The 22,124-nt window shown below is 29.9% G+C and overlaps 1 protein-coding gene across 1 annotated transcript in view; it reads left to right on the top strand.

The window, feature by feature from the left end:
* LOC107451702 (cytochrome P450 3A25) overlaps positions 1-21,217 on the top strand; it is a 42,124-nt gene extending 20,907 nt beyond the window's left edge. The window contains exons 7-14 of the mRNA XM_016067878.3: positions 889-1,034; positions 1,120-1,244; positions 5,672-5,825; positions 7,149-7,312; positions 14,723-14,811; positions 18,372-18,515; positions 19,548-19,710; positions 21,004-21,217. Coding sequence (XP_015923364.2) covers positions 889-1,034; positions 1,120-1,244; positions 5,672-5,825; positions 7,149-7,312; positions 14,723-14,811; positions 18,372-18,515; positions 19,548-19,710; positions 21,004-21,105 — 1,087 coding nt within the window. The 3' untranslated portion in view covers positions 21,106-21,217. The remainder of the gene's footprint in view (positions 1-888; positions 1,035-1,119; positions 1,245-5,671; positions 5,826-7,148; positions 7,313-14,722; positions 14,812-18,371; positions 18,516-19,547; positions 19,711-21,003) is intronic.
* Positions 21,218-22,124: the final 907 nt, after the last annotated feature.

Genomic DNA, 22,124 nt, shown 5'->3' with positions numbered 1-22,124 from the left:
TGATTTGTTATTCTGAGTTTTGATTTGTTAGTTACCAAGGATGGGCCCGAAATGGATGTGCGCAAGGTAATAATATACTGGATAATTTAAAAATGTTGACCATAAATAATTTTAAAAAATAAATATTTATTTAAGAAAAAATATAAAATAGAAGAGATAAACATAAATTGCCTGTTTTGCAAATAATTTTAGCCACGGATTTGCCCGAAATGGATTTTTACGTGGAAAAATTATGTAAATTATCGAAGAAAAGAAATTTTAGTAGATAATTTTAACACGGATTTGTCCGAAATGGATTTGCACATGGAAAAATTAATAAAGAAATTTTTAGTAAATAATTTTGCCCACGGATTTATCCGAAATGGATTTACACGTGGAAAGATTATAAAAATTAACAAAGGAAAAAATTTTTAGTAGATAATTTTAGCCACGGATTGGCCCGAAATGGAATTGCACATGGAAAAATTATATAAATTAACAAAGGAAAATTTTTAGTAAAGGAATTTTTCAGTAAATAATTTTGACCACGGATTTGGCCGAAATGGATTTGCACATGGGAAAAATATATAAATTAACAAAGAAAATGTTTAGTAAATATATCCGCAAAAATATACGATTAATTCAATGATTTTATATAAAATTTTATTACTTTAGTTGGGTATCCATTGTTTTTTATCAAATTTTGAAAGAGTTTATCGATCTGTTTATTGGACAAATAAATATTACTACATATTCTTTTAATTCTGTTCATTTCATTAAAAGTGGTATTTAAATAGATGCTCCTAGAAACATCTGAATTCCAAGTAATTAGTTTATTTGTTTATATATATATATATTATTATTAAAGTTTACAAATATGTTTGTTTCTGATTTTAATCATTTTTAAAGGTTTTTTAATGCTTTCATGTTGGACGTGATAGCAAGTTCTGCTTTTTCTACGAAGATCGATTCCCTCAATGATCCAAAAAATGAATTTGTTCAACAATATAACAAGAATTTTGGAATTATGCATAAATCCAAATTGTGCCTAATGTGTAAGTTTCAAATAACTAAAATCTTTCATTTTTTTATGAAGATGTATATAATTCATTTAATCTTTGGTTTATTTTATTTTTTAAGTGCTTTTTACTTCCTGGAAGCATCTTAAAAATATTTTCAAGACATCTGCTGTTAATGAATCTGCTCAGCAATTTTTCATCGACTTCATAAAAGAAATAATATCTGAAAGAAAAAGAACTAAACAAGTTAGATTAATTTTTTATTGATACTGTTTCTGTCTCATAAATGCATTTTTAACATACTATTTTTCACGTGCCTTAGGGAGAGAAACGAAAACTAATATTTTATAATTTTACAATGTTTTAATTGAAATTTTGACCATTAGAGTGGGCCGAAAAATATAACTTTTTTCAGTTTCGTAACTATTTATCGCGATAAAATTTACTTCGAATCTAAGAAAATTAACAACGACATAAACATTTACAATCAGTCAGTTTCTTTCATTCCCACATCGCACTAAAAATTTATTTGGGATTGAGAAAATCATGCATTTATAAAAAAAAAATTAAGGTTGCTAAAACATTTGAAATGAATACGATTAATTTTTGGTGCTTGGTAGGTGGTTTGTATAACCAAAATAATTGAATTCTTATTAATAATTTAAATTTACGTCCACGTAACGCCTTAGAAAAATCAAAGTTCGTCAATTTTAAGTAATTTTCACTTCACTCGTTTTTTTAGAAAGAACAATCCATAACACTCGACTTAGAGGCTGTTCCACGTCGAGTTCCAACTACATCTCACCAAACTAACCACCCACTTTATTGTTTCGGTATTTGCAGCTATTTATAAAGCTTTCCTATGGAATAGAAAGTTTTGTATTACTGCGATATAAAGTTTCTTTTATTGTGTTTACTACTGGATAAATGAGACATAACTGAATTAGATTTCAGTGTTTCTCGAATATATCCATCACTAGCTTCATGTGCATTGATTTCATACGAAGTCTCTGTCACAAGTTTAGATACACCTTTACTTTCTGGAAGTGGCAGGAAATTTTCATTGTTTTGTGCATTATGTATATAGTTTCAGAATTGATGGGAGATTTAATATTTTCTTTAGTCTTATATTATTGGGAAGGGTATATCACGCACGAATTCCGATTAATGATTTTAAATTAATCCGAAGCTTTAAAAATCTCTATAGTAGAATAAAATTTGTTCTTTGCCCAACAAATTCCTGTCAACTAAGATATCTGCTGGACATTTTAAAAGCAATAGCCTTGGAAAATTGTCCAGAAGATATGGTAAATCAGTATCCTGTTTCTTTGTCTCATTCCAGACGACTAACTATTATCAGCAGAGATCTAAAGCTGCATGCAAGGAGTTATTTACTTATCCAACCCCCACCCCGCAATGTAGGGCATTCGGGGTTTGCCTTTTCTCAAATAAAAATTTAAGAAAATAATTCAGCTACAAGCTGCACTAATACCTTGTTAATGCATTAACACAATAAGCAAACAGTTTTATATCAAAATTTCCTCTCCATATACACCTGACACTGTTTTTAAATAAGAGAACTAATTTAAAAAATTCCTTTTCCTTCGTAAAAATTTTATTTTCCCTCGAGGACTTTTAATCTATAAAATTGTCCCGTCACTGGAAATTTATATGGATTACTCACATCTCCGGCGATTTATAGTTAACTTCGTTTAAACTAACATAATTGGTTGGTTAATAAAACAAATCCTAAAAGGCAGGGAAAAGGAATAAAATAATAAATAATCAATACTAGTCTCATCGCTAAGATATTACTATCCACAGTGATTTGTAGCATGCTGAACAGCAAATGAAATATAATAAATCAGAAGATTTACAGATCTAAACCCAGATACAATATGATTTGGATGAACCACTTTCTTATAGATATAATTTATTGAGTCTCATTCTTGTTTAATTTTGTCTTTGATGATAGTCAATAGTAGAATAATAGAGTTAATAAATTAGTGTAAGAATCCAAGTTAGGTATGGATGCATAAAATAATAGTCTGAGTCTCTAAAAAACAATTGCCCTGTCGAATTGATCTGATCAAAAACAGCAATCCGTTCATAAGCGTTAATTCAATTTCTGCAAGTTTGAAAGATTTTAAAAGCAAGACAAACCCTCCCCTAAGAAAAGACAGGTAGAAATTTCGAATTATCAAACATAAATTTTCGACTACGAAATTATTAATTCGAATTTTTGTGTCTGGCAGTGCTAGAGCAGGTATTTCCTGCACAAGAACTACAAGACTTAGAAGGAAATGGTATTAAGTTAATCATCAATTCTGACACTATATCAAAAAAATTCAGACTTTAAAAGCGTAATAGATACACAAAAGATACCTTAACAATATAGTAAGATAAATAATCCTTTAACAAAGTAAGACAAAGAATCCTTAGACAAAGATTAGATATCTTTTCAGATATCTGTAAACATAATGTAATTGCCATGATGGAAAATTGGATGGTTGTTTGGATAGAGCATATGTGAAACTTTATGGTGCAACTGGTGTTGTTGTTTCGGTCAATCAGAATGAACGAACAGATAAAAAGTGGCTAAAGTGTGTTTATTTAAAAAGTTTTATTTATTTTATGTTCAATGTGCGAACAGAAGATATTTTCCAATCTTAAAATTTCTAAGCCATTTTTATTCTTTCACAATATGCAACTTTCCCGCAAAAAAGCATCCAAAGCTTTAAAAAAAAAAAATCGACCTACTCTACAGTCTATAATTTTTTTTTTCAATTTTTGAATTCCCCCGTTTCCACAAAGTACCACTCTCTAATATATCCTTTACATCACTTGTTATATGTCACGCTATATTAGATAAACACACGTACTTGCTGCACAGCTACAAAGCACTATGTTAAACATCCTATTTCAAATATTATTTTTCATCTTTCCCTATATGTTTCAATGACGTTCTTATGTGTAATTATTTTGTATGACATATGATTAAGGTTTATAAACAAAAGAAAAAAATAATACAAAAAGCTAAATTCTTAAAATCAAAAGCATTCTTTATAATAAATTATTAAAAAAATAATAAATTATTGAAAAAATTAATTTTTAATAATAAATTTTTTAAAATAAAAGAAAGAGTATTGGCAGAAACAATCCTTTTCATCTTTTTTTTTAATAGGTTAAGATGAAGACATCAAAACATTTGATCTGTTGATTTTAAATGTTTTTTTTTTTTTATTCAAAATGTGTGACGAAAAAATTCTTGTTATCCCCTTCTCCTCCTGCATTGATACAAACTCTCATAATTTTTTTCAGATTGTCGAATTGTAATTGCTCTGCTTAAAGCATTCTAATTTTTTATATGGAATTCAGGTGCGGAGATCTAACTGGTCATGTCATTCGCTAATTATCTTCGGTTTTAAAGAAGCCTTCGAAGCCTTTGTATGAACGCAAAAATTAACTGGGAACCAAAAGTATCTTCGAAAGGTATCCTTTTATTATAATTTTGCATAGGAACTATTCTCACTGCTTGTGAAAAATCCCTTTAAGAGTAAGGATTTACTTGTTCAAATATATTCCCCTTCAAGAAATTCTCCATTCAACATCATGACACGATACACCGTAATACCTCGTCATACCTCAATACCTCATCTGGCCACTATAAACCGACTCCCATTGCTGGCAGCTTCCATGGTGTATTGCAGTACCAGTTCCTTAATTCTTTTCATACGTGAAAATGCTACATTGATGATAGTAGTTCAGATTGAATCGGGACTTGACTTTGAAAAGTACATACGCTTACTACCCTTCATCCAACTTGATATTGTGGACAAGTTCGGACGGGATCTTATTTGACCGCCGAGTCAAAACACCTCCTCTTAGACTAATAATCCTTTTATTTATTAGTCTAATGTCCTAATCCTTTTATTATAAATTTAATCAAATCCTTTTTATTATAAATTTAGATTAAAAAAGAATTTCAGACAACACCTAAGCAATTGCTACCGTAGATGGTGCATTCGAAATAAAAAAAATTTACTCTATAACTCTGTGTTTTATGAGTAATGTAAGCCGACTGCTTTAATGTAGCAACATTAGTTTATTCATTTCTGAAAGGTGATGTCCATACCTGGCCCAGGTCCTATTGTAACATAAGAAAAAACTTTCTCCCTTGTTGAAAGAATACTATAGTTCGGGAGAAATCCCACATTGCGAATTCTCTTTCAACATTAGTTATTTAAAATTTAATGCAGAGTAAAGAATCAGTTCATTAAATATATAAAGAGTAAACTATAGAGTTTCAGAGGCTGCATTTTCTTTTTATAAAATATTCAACAACAAACAAAGTATGGCAAAATCAGCTGCTGTTATGAAGACATAATCCGGTTATAATTTGTTTGCAAAATGGTTTTTTAAATGATATATTCATTTAATAAACTTTATTGTGTATTCTTGGTTTATCTGAACTCATATTTTTAAGTAAATGATGTAGTTGAAAGAGAATTTGATATGAAGGGTATCTCCCTAGCTGCAGCTAGTTATAGTTGATATGAAGGGTTTCTTTCTTTTAAATGTAATAAAATAAAAAGGACCTCAGTTCATTTACTTTGCCGAAAATTAAACTTCTTTAAATATAAATAATATTGAATTCTCTTTATACATTCTAGACTAGAGACGACTTTCTCCAACTGCTCTTGGATATTGAGAAGAAATCAACCATTGGCAATAAAAAGGAATCTGTTGAAAACGAGGATGATATTAATGCCAACGACGGAGAAGATATTTCTGGGCAAAATATTTACCCTGATGTGTCCCAAAAGAGTATGAAAACCCTCTAAAAAATTTTTCATCACAAATAATGCTTCGGAATAGAGATGTTAAAGTTAGAAGCTGAGCTATATCATTTGAGAGGAATAAATCAATCAGTTATCGTATTTTTGTCGTTCTGAATGGCAACCAGGTGTTTACTCATTTCCTATTGTCCGATTCATATTCCTATCCCTTTAAAAACGTAATTCTTATTAGTTGCATTTGTACCCGATTGATCATCGATAATTGATATCCAGTGAGTAAGATGATATCCAGTGAATAAGTAGGTGAAGTGACGTCAGCTTGTACGACTTTATAAAGGATGAAAAGGTGAAAAGTAATTTGAGTTGCTAAAGAAAAAAAGTTAGACTCAAATTCTTACAATATTTTATCCGAATACTGAAATTCTATATAAATTGTACATTTAAGTAATCATCTCTATTATTGAAACCAAGGGCTTCCAAATTGGGGTCTGGGAACCCTCCTACGGAAAAAAGCTTAGTTTTCCTCAAGGTATGATAGTTTCCAAAGGCAGAGATGATAGTTTTAAATACAGACTAAATTTTAAAAAATAAACACTTAGTGATACGAGAGCTAATAGAGGGCTAAGATCTGCTCTGACCATTTCAGCTTTCTTTAACTTGGGCTGGGGGAAGCAGGAACAGATGTTCCGGTTGGGTGATCAGCCGATCCACATTGTGCTGAACTCCATGTTCCACTTAGGTCAGTCTGGAATGTTCCGTATACTGAAAAGATGTACTCCACTTACAAAAGATACAACCTCTAACGGAGGAAGAACGTATTTTAATCCTCAATTTCCAACTACTGTTTCATTTACTGACATGTTTATGCGATAAGATATTTTCAACACATGTAATTCTCACATGTGGACGATGGATAATCTGTTTGCCAGTGAGCCGTGGATATCCCAACATAAATTTAGTGTCAGTGTTGTTTTAAGAATTCTCAAAGATTTTTTCCTGGAAACGTACTGGATGTCAAAACTTCTGAATGCAGAAACGTACTCTGTTTTTCTGCTACAGATTATCACTGAATTTAGTAGCTGTTGATTTCTCAAAAATAGATGTTTCGGGAAAATGGTGACCGATTTTAGACATAGGTATCTTAATTGCTATGAAAGTAAAGAAACTATATTACCATTTGACTAACGCTACCACTTCTGGTAAAAATTCTCAAGAATCAGCACCAAAAAAAAACGTATGGAACCTAGCAAAAATAGCAGGGAATTTAAAACATCCGAACACATTTCAAAGGCATTGTTTATTTTCATAAGAATCTTTATTTGTTTTTGTAAATTAATTTGCTTATTTTTAGATCTTACACATGAAGAACTGGTCTCCCAGTGTGTCACTTTCCTTTTAGCTGCACATGACACAACAACTTCGATGCTGTCCACCGTCATATACATGCTGGCTATCAACGAAAGCATACAGGAAAAGGCATATCAAGAAGTTGCAGAACATTTACAAGAAACAAACGTAAGGATCCGAAAATATTATTTTCGTTATTAATTATTTTAGTCCAAAACACTAATTTAATCCCTGTAAGAAATTACATCCTAGTAATGCATTTAGCAATATTTTTTAACGTAGCAGCCATATTAGGTTTATAGTTTTTTCTGTTCTACACTGGCGGGCACTTGCTAAGTAAAAAATACATTTCTGATGATAAATCATATAAAATTTCATATGAATATTCATTAAATTTTGATAAAAATATTATGACAAAAATTCACTGTATGAACCGAAGAGCAAGAGTTAATAACATCATAGCATCGAAGACCAAAAATAATGTAGTAAAATGACACTTGCGGTAGGTTTACTGTGAGTTATGTATGACCATCCTTGAAAGCGATGCTGGACTCATAATAAGCTCTTAAGTTGTTTATGAGGTTATCTATAAAAATTATATCAAACAATAAATTCCCCTCAATTACAATGGCTCTAGTAAGAAAGTTTTTAGTAATGAGAGGCTTCTGAGAAACGATGATAAGTTACAAATACTCGGCCAAGAGAATTACTTTCAATATCCATGATATCCAGGTCAGGAAACTTGCTGGCATCTACAATCCACTCTCCAGTTCTGCCCTATGTGACTGCCTATTTTCTACCGCAAAAATGAACATGAAATCAGCGGTGCCTCCAAAAAAAATTAAGGGGATCTAAAATATCAAACCAATATCTCATATGAGTCAGAATGTCTTCATGAAGGACGTGTATTCCTGCGGGGGCCGTCTAACATCAAATTGACCCTGACCATAAAGCCAATCAGATATTGCAAAGTGTACTGTGAGCCTGGTACACTCCATATGAGAACCCCTCGAGTTCAGACTTCATTGGGGCTCATCAGGGAAGAAGCTATGTCTGTCATGTTGAGTGCACCAATTTAGACGGGCTTTCCTCTGAGCTGGAGAGTCAAGAAGGCAACATGTCTTCTTCGAGTTCTGAAGTCTAACATTTTTGAGACCTCTATAAGATTTTTCAGTGGTACTGTATTTCTCTATCTCATTTTTTATGAATGACAACACGCATTTTCAAACTTGGAGTAGGACAAGAAATACCATGAAGCCGAAAATATTCCCGCATGGCAGTAGCCACCCAGATCTCGAGACCTGAATCTGATTGATCATGTCTGAGATACGCATTTGCAGCTCGCAACCCCCTTCTAGAAGCCTCTCAGAGTAAAAGAACTGTCTAGATAAGGTTACCTGAATACAGTGGGATTTTTTGTTGGACATAGATTTTGTGAAAGTCCCCTTAAGCACTATGAGAGTTGCATTGTTTTTAAGGGCGGTGATATCCCCCATTAAAAACTTCACAAGAGCTATTTTTCTACTTCATTGCTGAACTATTTTGATGTGATGGCCTTTAACTCATGATCTGCGTTTCGTGCCGTTACTTTTTTGCAATCAATTTTTTTTAATAAGAATGCGATGTTACATCCATATAAATCACTTGATATTACTCATTATTTCTAATTCACTTGATATAATTCACTTGATATTACTCATAATTTCTTGAACTATCTTCAAAATATGCTTGGTCTTTAGAAACTGTCCACCAATTTACCTATTGAAACTGAATGGAGGAATATGCATCATGCCTCAAAGCAAATTGAACCAAGTATGAGGGGGGGTGAAGAGAAAAATTCAAAATTTGCTGTCTTGTTGGTTTCGCCAAAAAGTTTTTACCCTACCTGAATGATTGATGGAGTAGGCGGTGGAAATCTATTGATGAAACTCAGGAAGGTCATTACTCGCCAAATCTTTATGACGCTAAAGACGATAAAGGGTCACAAATGGAAAACTGATTGACCTCGTTTTTGAGCAACATAGTTGTTTAATTCTTCCGAAAGTGAAATTTACGGATTTTTCGGAGGTGCAAGGGAGTTTTAGGGAGAAAAGCTGTCTTATTCCTCCCTTATTCTCGTATGAAATTTAACTAGAAAAAAATTATTCAAAGATTTTTAAAAAAACATATATATAATGAATTTTCAGAAAACGAATATACTATTAAAATAATTTTCTAAAAATTAGTATCGTCTTCAATTTAAGATCCAAGCTTTAAAATATTTTGCTCGTTCAATTCTCTTAAAATTCACTTTTTTTCTTTCTTTTGAAACCTTAAAATAATTGTAAAAAAAATCAATATTTCGCACTAATTGTTATATATGTAATTCAAGTAAAGATGCTACCATTCCTTTAGGATTAAAATTTTCTTCCTATGTAATATTTAAAAAACTCATAAACATTAAAAGATTTGATTTAAAAAATTTTATACAAAATTGAAATAAAAAAAAAATATTAAAAATGAAATATTTTTCGAAAAATATATTCGCAGCACTTAAGTCTCAATATATCAAATATTTATAAATGAATGCTTTCGTTGCTCTTGGTTCATTTATTGCCGTGGTAAAGTGTAAGTGAAAAATTACCAAGGTGGTAAGGTCTACATAGAAAAGTAAACGAAAGATTATCTGCTTTGAAACAAAGATTAAGAAACCGAAGCATATAAGCCTAGATGGATGCTACCAAGTACATTGCGCAGAAAAAATAAAAAGTTGCTTACCATCTAATTATTTTTATTATTAGATGATTTCCCGTGCTGTTAGAATACTCCTCGATAGGCCAAACTCGCATTCAAATAAAAAAATTTAATAAACATAATTATTTCATAAAATTATTGATAATTAATTATGATAAATAGCATAATCCAAAGTGACTGCTTAGTAGTGAAAAATTAGGGCCTACATTTGCTTAGTTAATTTTAAAATGATTTTGTAAATAGCAACATGCTTATGCATTTTTTTGTGTGTTTCGACTTCAAACAGGCAAAGCGGATAATTAAAGTTTGTGTAAGCAACAGAGCACCCTAAGATTTTTTTGTTTCATAAAAGTCGCCACGCTGGTTAATTGTTGCATAAAGATGGTACTTTTAAGCCAAATTTACAAATTATTCTCTTAAAGGGAAAAAATATTAATCCTGTGTGCAATGGAATTAACAGTAGTTGCTCACATACTCTCCAGATTATTGATTTTACAGTTAAATCAGATAAAAATTCGAAAGTAGAAAACAATTACAACGTTTGCATAGATTCAAGACTATTCTTAAAACTTACGAACGCTTACGAATAATTTGTGCAATAGAATTTCCTAGTTGAAATTCCAACAAATACATATATTATTTCTCATATAATATGTTTCTCCTTTAAGTGAATTTTCACCTGAACTTTTAAGATAATTTTCTTACATGTATAAGGCATAATATAAATGATGTCCCTCTAAAGAACTCTTATTTTAATGATCGGATTTTCACGATTTAAAGACCAATCATAATGATCATAATAAGGGCGATAAACATCAAATATGCTAACGATTAATTGTGTTACAACCGCAGAAAGGTTCTTTCTCTGAAGAAACGCACATTTTTTTGGATGAATTTGGCTTTATGACTAACAAAATATGAGGGATAGCCGCAGTTTGGAAAATATGGCCCCAATAGCTAAGTCTGAACAGCTGTCGAATTTATAAGGTATACACATTTTTACATTAATTTCAACTTTGCAATTTTAAATAGCATATTATAAAATTTGAACGAAATCAGTCGAATATCTAAATAAATAAAACTTAATATTTTTTTTAAGAAAAACTCAATAACTATTAATTTTGTAGGTCTTTTAAACCATTAAGATGGACACTTTGTCAGTAAACATCTGATTATAGTCGACCGAAATTAATTTAATGTGACACTTTAATTTAATAATACTTTAATAAATTTAATGAGATTTTAATATATTTTAAGAGCTAAGAATGCTTTAGTGAGAACTTTTGATAGACGCTCTACTTCGCATGTTTGTGCGAGTAATTATGTGACAGAGAATACAACAATTGTGTAATAATAGTCAGGGCTCGAAAAACTGCCCGTCCGCCCGTCCTCGGCGGTCAAAAATTTCCCGCGGACAACAAATTTCTCGAATCCAACGTCCGCGCGGACGGCCATTTTCCCGTTAATGTTCTTGATACATTTTCAATTTTAGTTATCTTACAAGAGTCTAGCGCCTCACTTCTAAAATGACCCTCTTATCTAGAAATACATACTGCGCTTGGTGGAATTGATGTTTTTTCTGTCTGGGAGTACTGCAGCGGTTGAAAGAGGCTTTTCAGCAATGAACTTACAAAAAAAACACATTACGTACTGGTTTTAAACAATAAGCGTTAAACGCAATTATGAACATCCACCTAAATGGAAAACCCCAATCAGATTTCTGTGCAGAAACCTCTGTAAATCATTGGCTTGATTGTGGAACTGGCAAACGTCATATTAGATTCATTTAAAAAACGCAGTACCCTCGGATAAATTGACATTCCAGATAATTTTACCTTTGTTATTTAAATTATTTTATGAAAGAAAGAGATTATTTCATAAAAGAAATTCTAGGTTTTACTATTAGTAACCTAGTATTTCTTTTATTACAGTATAATATAATCCTAGTATTTGTAATCCTAGTAACTACTAATTCATTGAGCAATTTATATAAATGTTAGTAATAAATAAGAGAAAATTATATTTTTATTTATTTAGAAGCGACGGGTTACAAAGGAGGACGGGTAAATTGTTGGACAAGCCGTCCTCGGTGACGGGTAAAATTTCTGAACTTTTTCGAGCCTTGATAATAGTACACACTACTCTACAATAATGGGAGAGACACTTTCAGATTTTGACATTTTTATGAATATCTCTAGAAATACTTAGAAGATTATTTTATAACTTTAGAGATACTTCGGTTATTCGTAGGGTTTACATTTGCAAAGAAAATTTAGTGTTCCAATAGGGCCACTTAGGTATTCAATTAATTAGCATTAAATTTAATACTGATGACAAATTTTTTAAAAAATGAACTTTGCAATTGTATGTTTTATTTTATAGTACACATTAAAAATTATTAATAGAATAATATTAACAGAATAATTAATAGAATAATGAATAAAAATTATTTCATCCTCAAAAAATACTAAAGATTTGTTAAATGGTGTTCAATGGTTAGGAAATTCAAGTAGTTAGACAATAAACTTCGAAAAAAGATGAGCGTCTCATTGCTATTAAACTAACATGGAACAGTTTCGCAGTTTTCTTCTCCATGAAACGCAAACGCAGTTCTTAAAGGCCTTTGACAAAAAAAAGTTTGTTCCAGCGCCTAAATTAAGGGTTCCCTTTACTTCTGAGTTGGATTCTATGATAAAATTGCAATCACGTGACATATATTTTCTCTAATGAACATGATGATAAGTTTGGAGTCGAGACTTATTTTCATTACTTTTTAAAGACTTATTTTCAATACTTTTTACGCATTAAACCCTTAATCATCTGTTGAATGTATAATAAATATATAAAAATGTTAAATACATAAAAAAAAATATTGCAATTATTCCGCGCATGCTTTGAATAAAGGAACTACCTTAAAGGCCCATAACTTGAGCAATTTTTAACAATTTTCCTATATAATTTTTAAAATAGCAATTTTAATATTAATTGAATATAGTTCCGAAAATTTTGTTGATTATTTGCGAAGTTATAGCCCAAAATTTGAAGAAAAAAATTTCTACTTCATAAATATTTTCATATCTCTATAAAGGTTTGCAAATAACAACCAAAGTAGTCAATGCAAGTAACAATCTAATTGCTTTAGGGTGTTCAAGGCACGAGGTATTCAAAAATACTTATTTTTGTTCGCAATTTATTGCTGGTCTCTTACACCTTTGAAAGCTTTAAAACTTGTATGAGAAATTCCATGACCAAAGTATTTCCGAGTATTTATTGAGAAATATTTCTAATCTGATTTAAATTACTTTCTTTTAATTCTTCTATTCAAATATTTTTTTCAGTGTTTTGTATGTCTCCTACCTCATAAATTATTGGTTCAGTTTTTATTATAATTTTCTTCTGTAATGTTATTTTGTGACATCTAGCATGACTAATAGTTCAAGTTTACTTTTGAAAGAATTTTAAAAATGTAGTTTACGGGCGTTGTTTAAAGAATACTCTATGAGTAAGAAAAGATTTTTTGTACTTAAAATTTACCTTGTATATAATTTCATAAAAATTTAAAAATTGTTTCGATTGAGCAAATTGATTTACATTCCTTCATTTCGTATGACAAAAACCAAGCAGCTATGTTTAACTTATTTTCTAGTTAAAGTGGATTTTTCTGGAAGCTAATAAATTTTCCAAAAATTTTGTTGTTAAAAAGAAAACTAAGTTTTAAAAGGGAAAGCTTCAGGATCAAGTTTTATGAAAAAGTAAAAAAAAAAAGGTTTGGTTAGAGAAAAAGTGAGTTAATTATAAAACCACATTTAACAATGTTGTGCTCAATAATCATAAATAAAATTGCTGCGAAAATATTTTGTTAATACACTAAAGAGTAAAGACTATTGAATGATTTTTCAGTTCTGTACTGAACATGACATATGAATTTAATTCAGTTCTCCATTTCGGAAGTCTGTATCATAGCTTATCTAACAGTACATAGAAATAGTTTAAATCTTAATCACATGAAATCCTGAGACAAAATTACAATTTTCAATTATGTTTTTACGGTGAAATTACCTAATTATGTTAAATTCTTATGTATGTTTCATTTTCAAACCTCATTGATACAATTGATAAATTATATAGTTAAAAATTATTAATCTCAATAGTAATAACATTACGATCGATTTCGTTAAATTTAATTAATGTAATAATTGTGCTCAATGAAAAATTAGAGTTGAGCTTACAATTAAAAAAATTCTTAGGGAATTCAAATACTTCTTTAATGTGATTGTTATTAACAGCTTAGGTCAAAATATTTTCAATGTTTGGAAAAAATGTTCCAATAATTGAAATTTTACATAATTTTATAGTTTATTTGTAATTGCAGAAAGACTGCATAAATCCATCTCAATTCACTAAGCAAGCTAAACTATTCATGAAATGGTGGTTAGTCAAAGTAAAGCTCTTTCACTTCGTTCATTCTTAGAAAATTTTTCCTCTGAAAGCTAAGAATTCAATCTCACTCTTTCTGAGAGGGAAAACCCTTCTTTATACCATGCTATATAGCAATATCTTTATCAGGTAAGCGTCAAGAGAAAATAGCTATATCATGCCAAGAGAATATTAAGCCAAGTTCTTTCTAGGGGGTGGACAATGGGATACCCACTAAGGCCCCTGAAAGCAATTACCCTTATCTTGACAACTGTTGTTTTGGGGAGACATACAATGAACCCAAAATTTATAATAAATTCATATTATAGTTGTAATTTCCCATTTTTTTTATTCGTAATTTCGATTCGTGAGAGCCTTTCTTTGTTACTTATTTCTATTTATCACAAATTTAAAAATTTCATTTTTTAGGGGGAATTAACATATGAAGCTTTGCAAAAAATGAAATATTTGGATAATATCATGTCGGAGGCTTTGAGATTATATCCTCCGGTTATGAGGTGAGTACTGAATATCAGTTCCCCGAAAAAATTTCTCTTTGCCTTAACATTATAATAATAATTCTACCATTGCATAAAAATAGTTTCTGAACACATAAGGATCTACTTGTTTTGGTACTTCCAATAATTTGGAAGTCAAGATATTCTATAATTTCAAACATATGTTTTACACCCTTATCTTGTTTACACCAGAGTTGGCCAAAAATGTAATCGATTACATTTTTTGATTACAGTAATCAATTACTTGTAATCATGATTACAATTTTCAAATATTTTGATTACAGCTGTAATCATGATTACAATATTGATTACAGTAATCAATTACTTGTAATCGTGATTACAAAGTTTGATTACAGCTGTAATCATGATTACATAGTCGATTACAGTAATCAATTACTTGTAATCATGATTACAATTTTCAAAAAATTTTGATTACAGCTGTAATCATGATTACAATTTTGATTACAGTAATCAATTACTTGTAATCATGATTACAAGTAATTGCGATTACAAGTAATCACAACAAAAACGATTACAAGTAATTATGATTACAAGTAATCAAAATATATGATTACATGTAATTTGATTACATGTAATTTGATTACATGTAATTATGATTACATGTAATCTAATTACACGATTACAAGACTATTGTATTCTTATAAATGATTATATTTTACAGTAGATAGTAGAATGTATTTTATAATGATACATTTTGCACGTATTAACATGTACTGCATTTTGTACGTATTTGTATACGTACAAATGAATGTAACTGAAATGTATGTACATATGATTTTATCTAGTGCATATGTTCAGACATTTTAGTATCACACACATGTACATACACTTATATTGTAGGTATAAAATATATGTACGTATGTATATAGATAATAATTACGTATGTATGTGCAAACAATGTAGGCATGTACATTTATACACAATGAATATATGCATTTTATGCAAATATTTGTGTATGTAAAATGTATATCTATGTTCATGTACGCATGTATATACAAGTACTTGTGTTTGTACGAACATACATACATTGTCTGTACAATGTATGTCCCATGCATGTATGTGCAATTTATTTATGAACAGTACAATATATGTATGCATGTACAATATAGGTATATCTGTAGGATGTACAATATATGTATGTATACATGTACATGATATGCATGTCCAGTGTATTTATGTACATGTACATAATATGTTCATGCTCAATGTAAGTATCCAAATATGCATAATACATTTGTGAACTATTGTACGTACATTGGGCGTATTTATATTTCACATATATTCATACATGCATTCGACATGCATAACGTACGTACATACACACATTTGAGATGCATATATTGTACAGATGTATATACATATAGCGTACAGATGTATATACATATAGCGTACAGATGTATATTCATATAATGTACATATGATGAAATGAACATATAATGTTCATATAATGTACATATGTGTGTACATATACAGTACGTATGTGCATAAATATATTGGGCATAATTCTTTCGTACAAATTTTACATGTGTACATGCATGCTATCCCTATCTATGCATATGGTGCAATGTATATATGTACAATGAATGTATCCACACATGTACAATACACGTATGTTCCATGTATGCATATCCATATGTACTATATATGCACGTACAATACATGAATGTATGTACATACATTGTACATGCGTACATACATTACACGTATACATATGTACATTACATTTATGTCTAAATATGTGTACAATGCAATAAATAAAATGCATGTAAGTTAACTTTTAATGACTCAAGCAAGTTAAATGACAAAATCAAACGATATTTAAATTTAGTTTTCAGCTTTAATTGTTCTATATCATTTTGAAATTCTCTGAATAAAAAATTATTTTCAGGTATTTTCATGAAATGTTTGACAATACAGATTTATTTTTTTTATAACATAATGCATGATTCATAGAAATTTTTTAAATGGTAAGAAAAACGGTAAATTTTATGTGTGGAATTAATATTTAGAAATTCCAAATAAAATTATCGTTTGCTTTCTAAAAAATATGAGGTCGAGTTTCATATACCTTAGAATAATTTTAAAACAAATTTTAATAACTTTACTCATATAAATTTTTTTAATGTATGCACAATGTATGTGTATATTGTAATTACATATATTTAAATGTACGCACGTATTTGTACATTACTTGTAATTATGTACATGTATACGTTGTATGCACATGCATACATTGTGCATATAACTATTTTTTTGTACATCCATGCATTACATGCGCATAAGTATTAACAAAGTATGTAGTTATACAAGTACATACGTAAGTTGTACATAAGTACATACTTTGCGTGCACATATATCGATGTACATATAAATATGCATGTATACATGTACGCATTTTATTTACGCAACTATGTGCATATATTGTACCTTTAAATAACATTTTTACATATTGTACGCAAATACGTACAATTTTATATACAAACGTACATTGTATATACGTGCTATTATCGTAAATTTATACAATATATGCACTTAAGTACATAAAAGCATGCAAACGCATAAACATTATTTTCATATACGTTCATACATACATTGTCTATGTATACAAAGATACAAAACATTGCCTTTTTGTACAAACTAACATACATGCGTACATGTATCATAAATGCATAATTATATGTACTAAGCATATGCGCATTGCATTAAGTATATTACAATATAATTATGAATATTGTACGTACAAACAACGTTTGTGCATACATTGTATGTATAGGAATCGCAAATTGTACGTTCATGCGTGCGTACATTCTATGTACATAAAAATATGTAAACACATGAATACTTACATAAAAAATTTGACTATAGTATACAATCGTAATAACTTGTAATCGTATAGTTTGATTACAAGTAATCACAATTACATGTAATCAAATTACATGTAATCATGATTACATGTAATCATATATTTTGATTACTTGTAATCATAATTACTTGTAATCGTTTTTGTTGTGATTACTTGTAATCGCAATTACTTGTAATCATGATTACAAGTAATTGATTACTGTAATCAAAATTGTAATCATGATTACAGCTGTAATCAAAATTTTTTGAAAGTTGTAATCACGATTACAAGTAATTGATTACTTGTAATCGTGATTACAAGTAATTGATTACTGTAATCAAAATTGTAATCATGATTACAGCTGTAATCAAAATTTTTTGAAAGTTGTAATCACGATTACAAGTAATTGATTACTTGTAATCGTGATTACAAGTAATTGATTACTGTAATCAAAATTGTAATCATGATTACAGCTGTAATCAAAATTTTTTGAAAGTTGTAATCACGATTACAAGTAATTGATTACTTGTAATCGTGATTACAAGTAATTGATTACATAGCTGTAATTATCTGTAATCAATTACAGTTGTAATCGATTACTGTAATCAACGGCCAACTCTGGTTTACACCCTATATGTATACACCTTAATTATTACATCAATATAAATAGTTCAATTGTTCTATTTTTGTTGTATAGAACTAGCCGAAGAGCTGAAAAGACTTATATTCACGGAGAAACAGGCATTATTATTCAAAAGGATGTGGTCATTTTGCTTCCCATTTTGGCTATTCATAGGGATCCAAAGTACTATCCTGACCCTGAGAAATTTGATCCAGAGAGGTAACAATGTAAATTACTTATTTTTAAAATCTTTATTTATTACAGTTTAAAGAATCTAATTTACAAATATGTCATGAAAAAAATCTGCTTGGCTTATCATATGCTGACTTATCATTTGCTAGTATGGGCCGATTCATGGTTTGCTTGAAATTTCTGAATAACATTTTAAGCTAAATTGAGTGAACATTTTTTTTAATGTTTCACGTTGTTCCTTTTGGTCAATTCAATTGATCTCTGTATTATTTGTGTATTGATATTTGAGAAATGGAAAAAAAATATGAAAATATAGCAGATTACTATAACGGAAGGCAGAAGTGACAAGCTCTGGAGTTAGTCTGAGATATAGTGCGCAAAATTAAAAACGGACCACACTGAATTACTTTTGATCTTATGATCGGATCTTCACATACCAGAACTCACTCAATCTAAATGATTCAAGGGGGTTACAAATATGTTACTTAATTAGCACAAATATGTTACTTAATTTTGAAATTCGAAATCAGGCAGAAAAACGTACTTTCTTCGTTTACAGATCAGTTCAAGGATCCAAATCTCTCGAGAAAGTTAGGTTTATTCAGAGAAAAGGCGTTTTTGCATTTGATTTCGTAACTTAAAATATCGTAAGCACAAATTAATTTGCATATTTAAGATTAGGCCTTCAAACCATTAAGATTGAGTCCTAGTACGTGACTATACGATCTGTAAGTTAAAAATTATTAAAAACTTTGTTTGGTTCACTGCAATATCTTATTGATTGAATGTGGGGCTATGAAAAGTTAAATATATTATTAATACATTGCTTCATATGCAGCAATATCGCTTCTCCGAATAGTACCTGGAACTATTGTGAAATAAGACATCTTCATATAAAATAGTTTTGGGGGATATTTTCTAAATTCATTAACTTTTCAAATTTCCTTCGGTCTGAACCAACAATTTGTGAATCTGGACAATCCCTTTTATTGGATCAAACCCTTCAATTGTAATTGTGCTTATTAAGCTTTTATTTTATCTTTCATAATTTTATTTCAGATTTTCAGACGAAGAGGTAGCAAAACGGGATCCTCACGTATATCTTCCTTTTGGGCATGGACCTAGAAACTGCGTCGGGTTGAGATTTGCACAGTTGAGTGCCAAAGTGTGCCTGGTGTACATTATCAGCTGCTTTATTTTTAAGTCATGCTCCCAAACCAAAGTAAGCTTAAACTGTAATTTTCATGATTGTTATATTTTTGTTTTATTTACAATTGAGATGTATGAATTTTACATAAAGTAAAACAGGGGAAAATGCTGTGACTCATTTGCAGCCAATAACACCATAAACCTTCTTTAAGAACTGATGGGTTTCGTTATAACAAGTGGCTAATAGCAAAATTTGTGGGCCATGTTGCTACAGGTTGGACCCTATGCTAGCAACTGGAACTAGAGAACATATTTAATATAAGAAGAAAACAACTAAATAAATTTTATCCAAAATCACAACTCAACCTATTTCATAACATCTCTGGACTAATGAAGTGGGCTAAAAGTGTTCTTGCATGTAATTATAAAACTTGTTTATCCAAGGCAATCTCTTGCAAAATAATATTTTTTTTATACTTATTTATTGTATTTTATTATTTAAATTATTGAAGGTGGAAAAAAATCGTTGCAAGGTATACAAATTTTAACGCCAAATTAATCTTGGTATGATCACCGTCGACTAAATGCCACAGCATCAACAGCTATCCTTCTAAATTATTGGATTGAAGATGGTGCGTCATAAATAACTAAAAGTGCCTGTTATAGTCTAGGGCCTAGGCGTTATGGACAGTGCAAAATTTAACTTGAGACGAAAAGTTATTAATGAAATTAATTCATAAATTATAGAAATAAGCTTAGTTTGAAAATTATCAACGTCTACCTAAAAGTTTGATTGATTGCTATAAATTCGTTTAAATCTAATAACTCAAATAATAATGCCTCTGAGCGCTTTAATACTGAGGCAATTAAAATAGTTTTGACGGCATTACATAATTTTGAGGTACTATTATTTTCATCAGCTGCTTTTATTCGCTTGCATATCGGTATTTTAAAACAATTTAGGTGCAGTTTAATGGGTTTAAATGTTTTCAGTGCTTAAATACTCTGATTTTCGATTTGCTTGTAAGCGCCTGATCTATAAATACTTCAAGAGTTTAAATTATTTCAATAATCAACTAAAAATATAATTAAATAATTACTTTCAAGTGAAATTAATTAATAAGCAAGTGTAAAAATATAATAAAAAATATAACAACATATTCATTTGTTCATCAAGGCAAATTAACCTATATATTTTATGCTTGATTCTAATATTTTATTCTTGTTCTAACATGCAGCTTATCGCTGCTAAACTTTGTAAAGTTAACAGTAAAATCCTTGAAGTTAGGAGTTATTAGTGTATGGATATATGAAAATGTCTTTTAAAGAACGTGTAATGTTTTTATGCATTATTTCGCATTTTCAGATTCCATTGGAGCTTTCCAAAGATGCTTACTTCGTATTACATGCAAAAGATGTGACTGTTAAATTGGAAATTCGAAACGATTGTCCATTAGTTTATACTTAAATAATACCGATAACGCTATGATTGTTTAAAATATGAATCATTTAACAACGTATTGTAGTCCTTTATCATAATTGTAATCAATAATGTAATCAATAAATTTTACCATCCATAACTTGACCTTTCTTAACTCTCACTATAATCACGATTGCACATAGCAAGAAAGAAATATGTTATTCAACCATTACGAGTTGGCGGTTGGAGCAGAAGCTTAACAGAAGAGTTTTCATCAGAAGGAGAGACAGTGAACTAGGCGAGATCGTGAACAGAAGAGAAAATTCAAAATTGGCATCCCGTTCCGATTCTTTTGTTTGCAATGATAGAAATCTCTTAAAATAAGTGAGATATTTCATTGATTTTTTCAATATATTTTTTCTTTATTCTTCCTGTAATAGTATAGTTACGTCGCACTAGAGCTGCACAATAGACTATTGCCAACGGTCTGGGGAACATCCATTAGAATAATCGGAAAACATACGAATCTCTACACATATCCGATTATATATATATATATATATATATATATATATATACCTGATAGAAGACCTAAATTAATGCACGGCATATAACTGAAATTTTCATTATTGATCTACAGTCATAAAAATAATACTTCATCTTCAGAGAGGAAAATTACAAGTAAATATGTTCCATGTAATTTAATTCACCATCAGATTAACAATCAGATGGCTCGAAAACAGTCATTAACAGCTGATATAGTAAATAAGAAATACATGAGTTTTAAGAGTAATATATACGAGGGTTGCTATTTATATTTCTGGCCTTGGCAACAGTAAGTGTTGCTAGGCGACCGCAGACGATTTTAATCGAAAGTTTGATATTTCTAAACATAAATTCAGCAGACGATTTACCATTATAGCTTCATTTGTGTTGTTGACAGTAAATTGAAAAGTTCTTCTCTTTCAAAAAATGGAATTGAATCGTGAACATTTTCGTGCCATTATTTTTCATAACTTTCGACGTGGATTGTCAAGACAAGAGTGCTTCGATGAACTTAATTCTTT

The sequence above is a fragment of the Parasteatoda tepidariorum genome, chromosome 7 (genome assembly GCF_043381705.1).
Source record: "Parasteatoda tepidariorum isolate YZ-2023 chromosome 7, CAS_Ptep_4.0, whole genome shotgun sequence".
NCBI lineage: Eukaryota > Metazoa > Arthropoda > Arachnida > Araneae > Theridiidae > Parasteatoda > Parasteatoda tepidariorum.
This window is presented reverse-complemented; position numbering and strand designations above follow the sequence as displayed.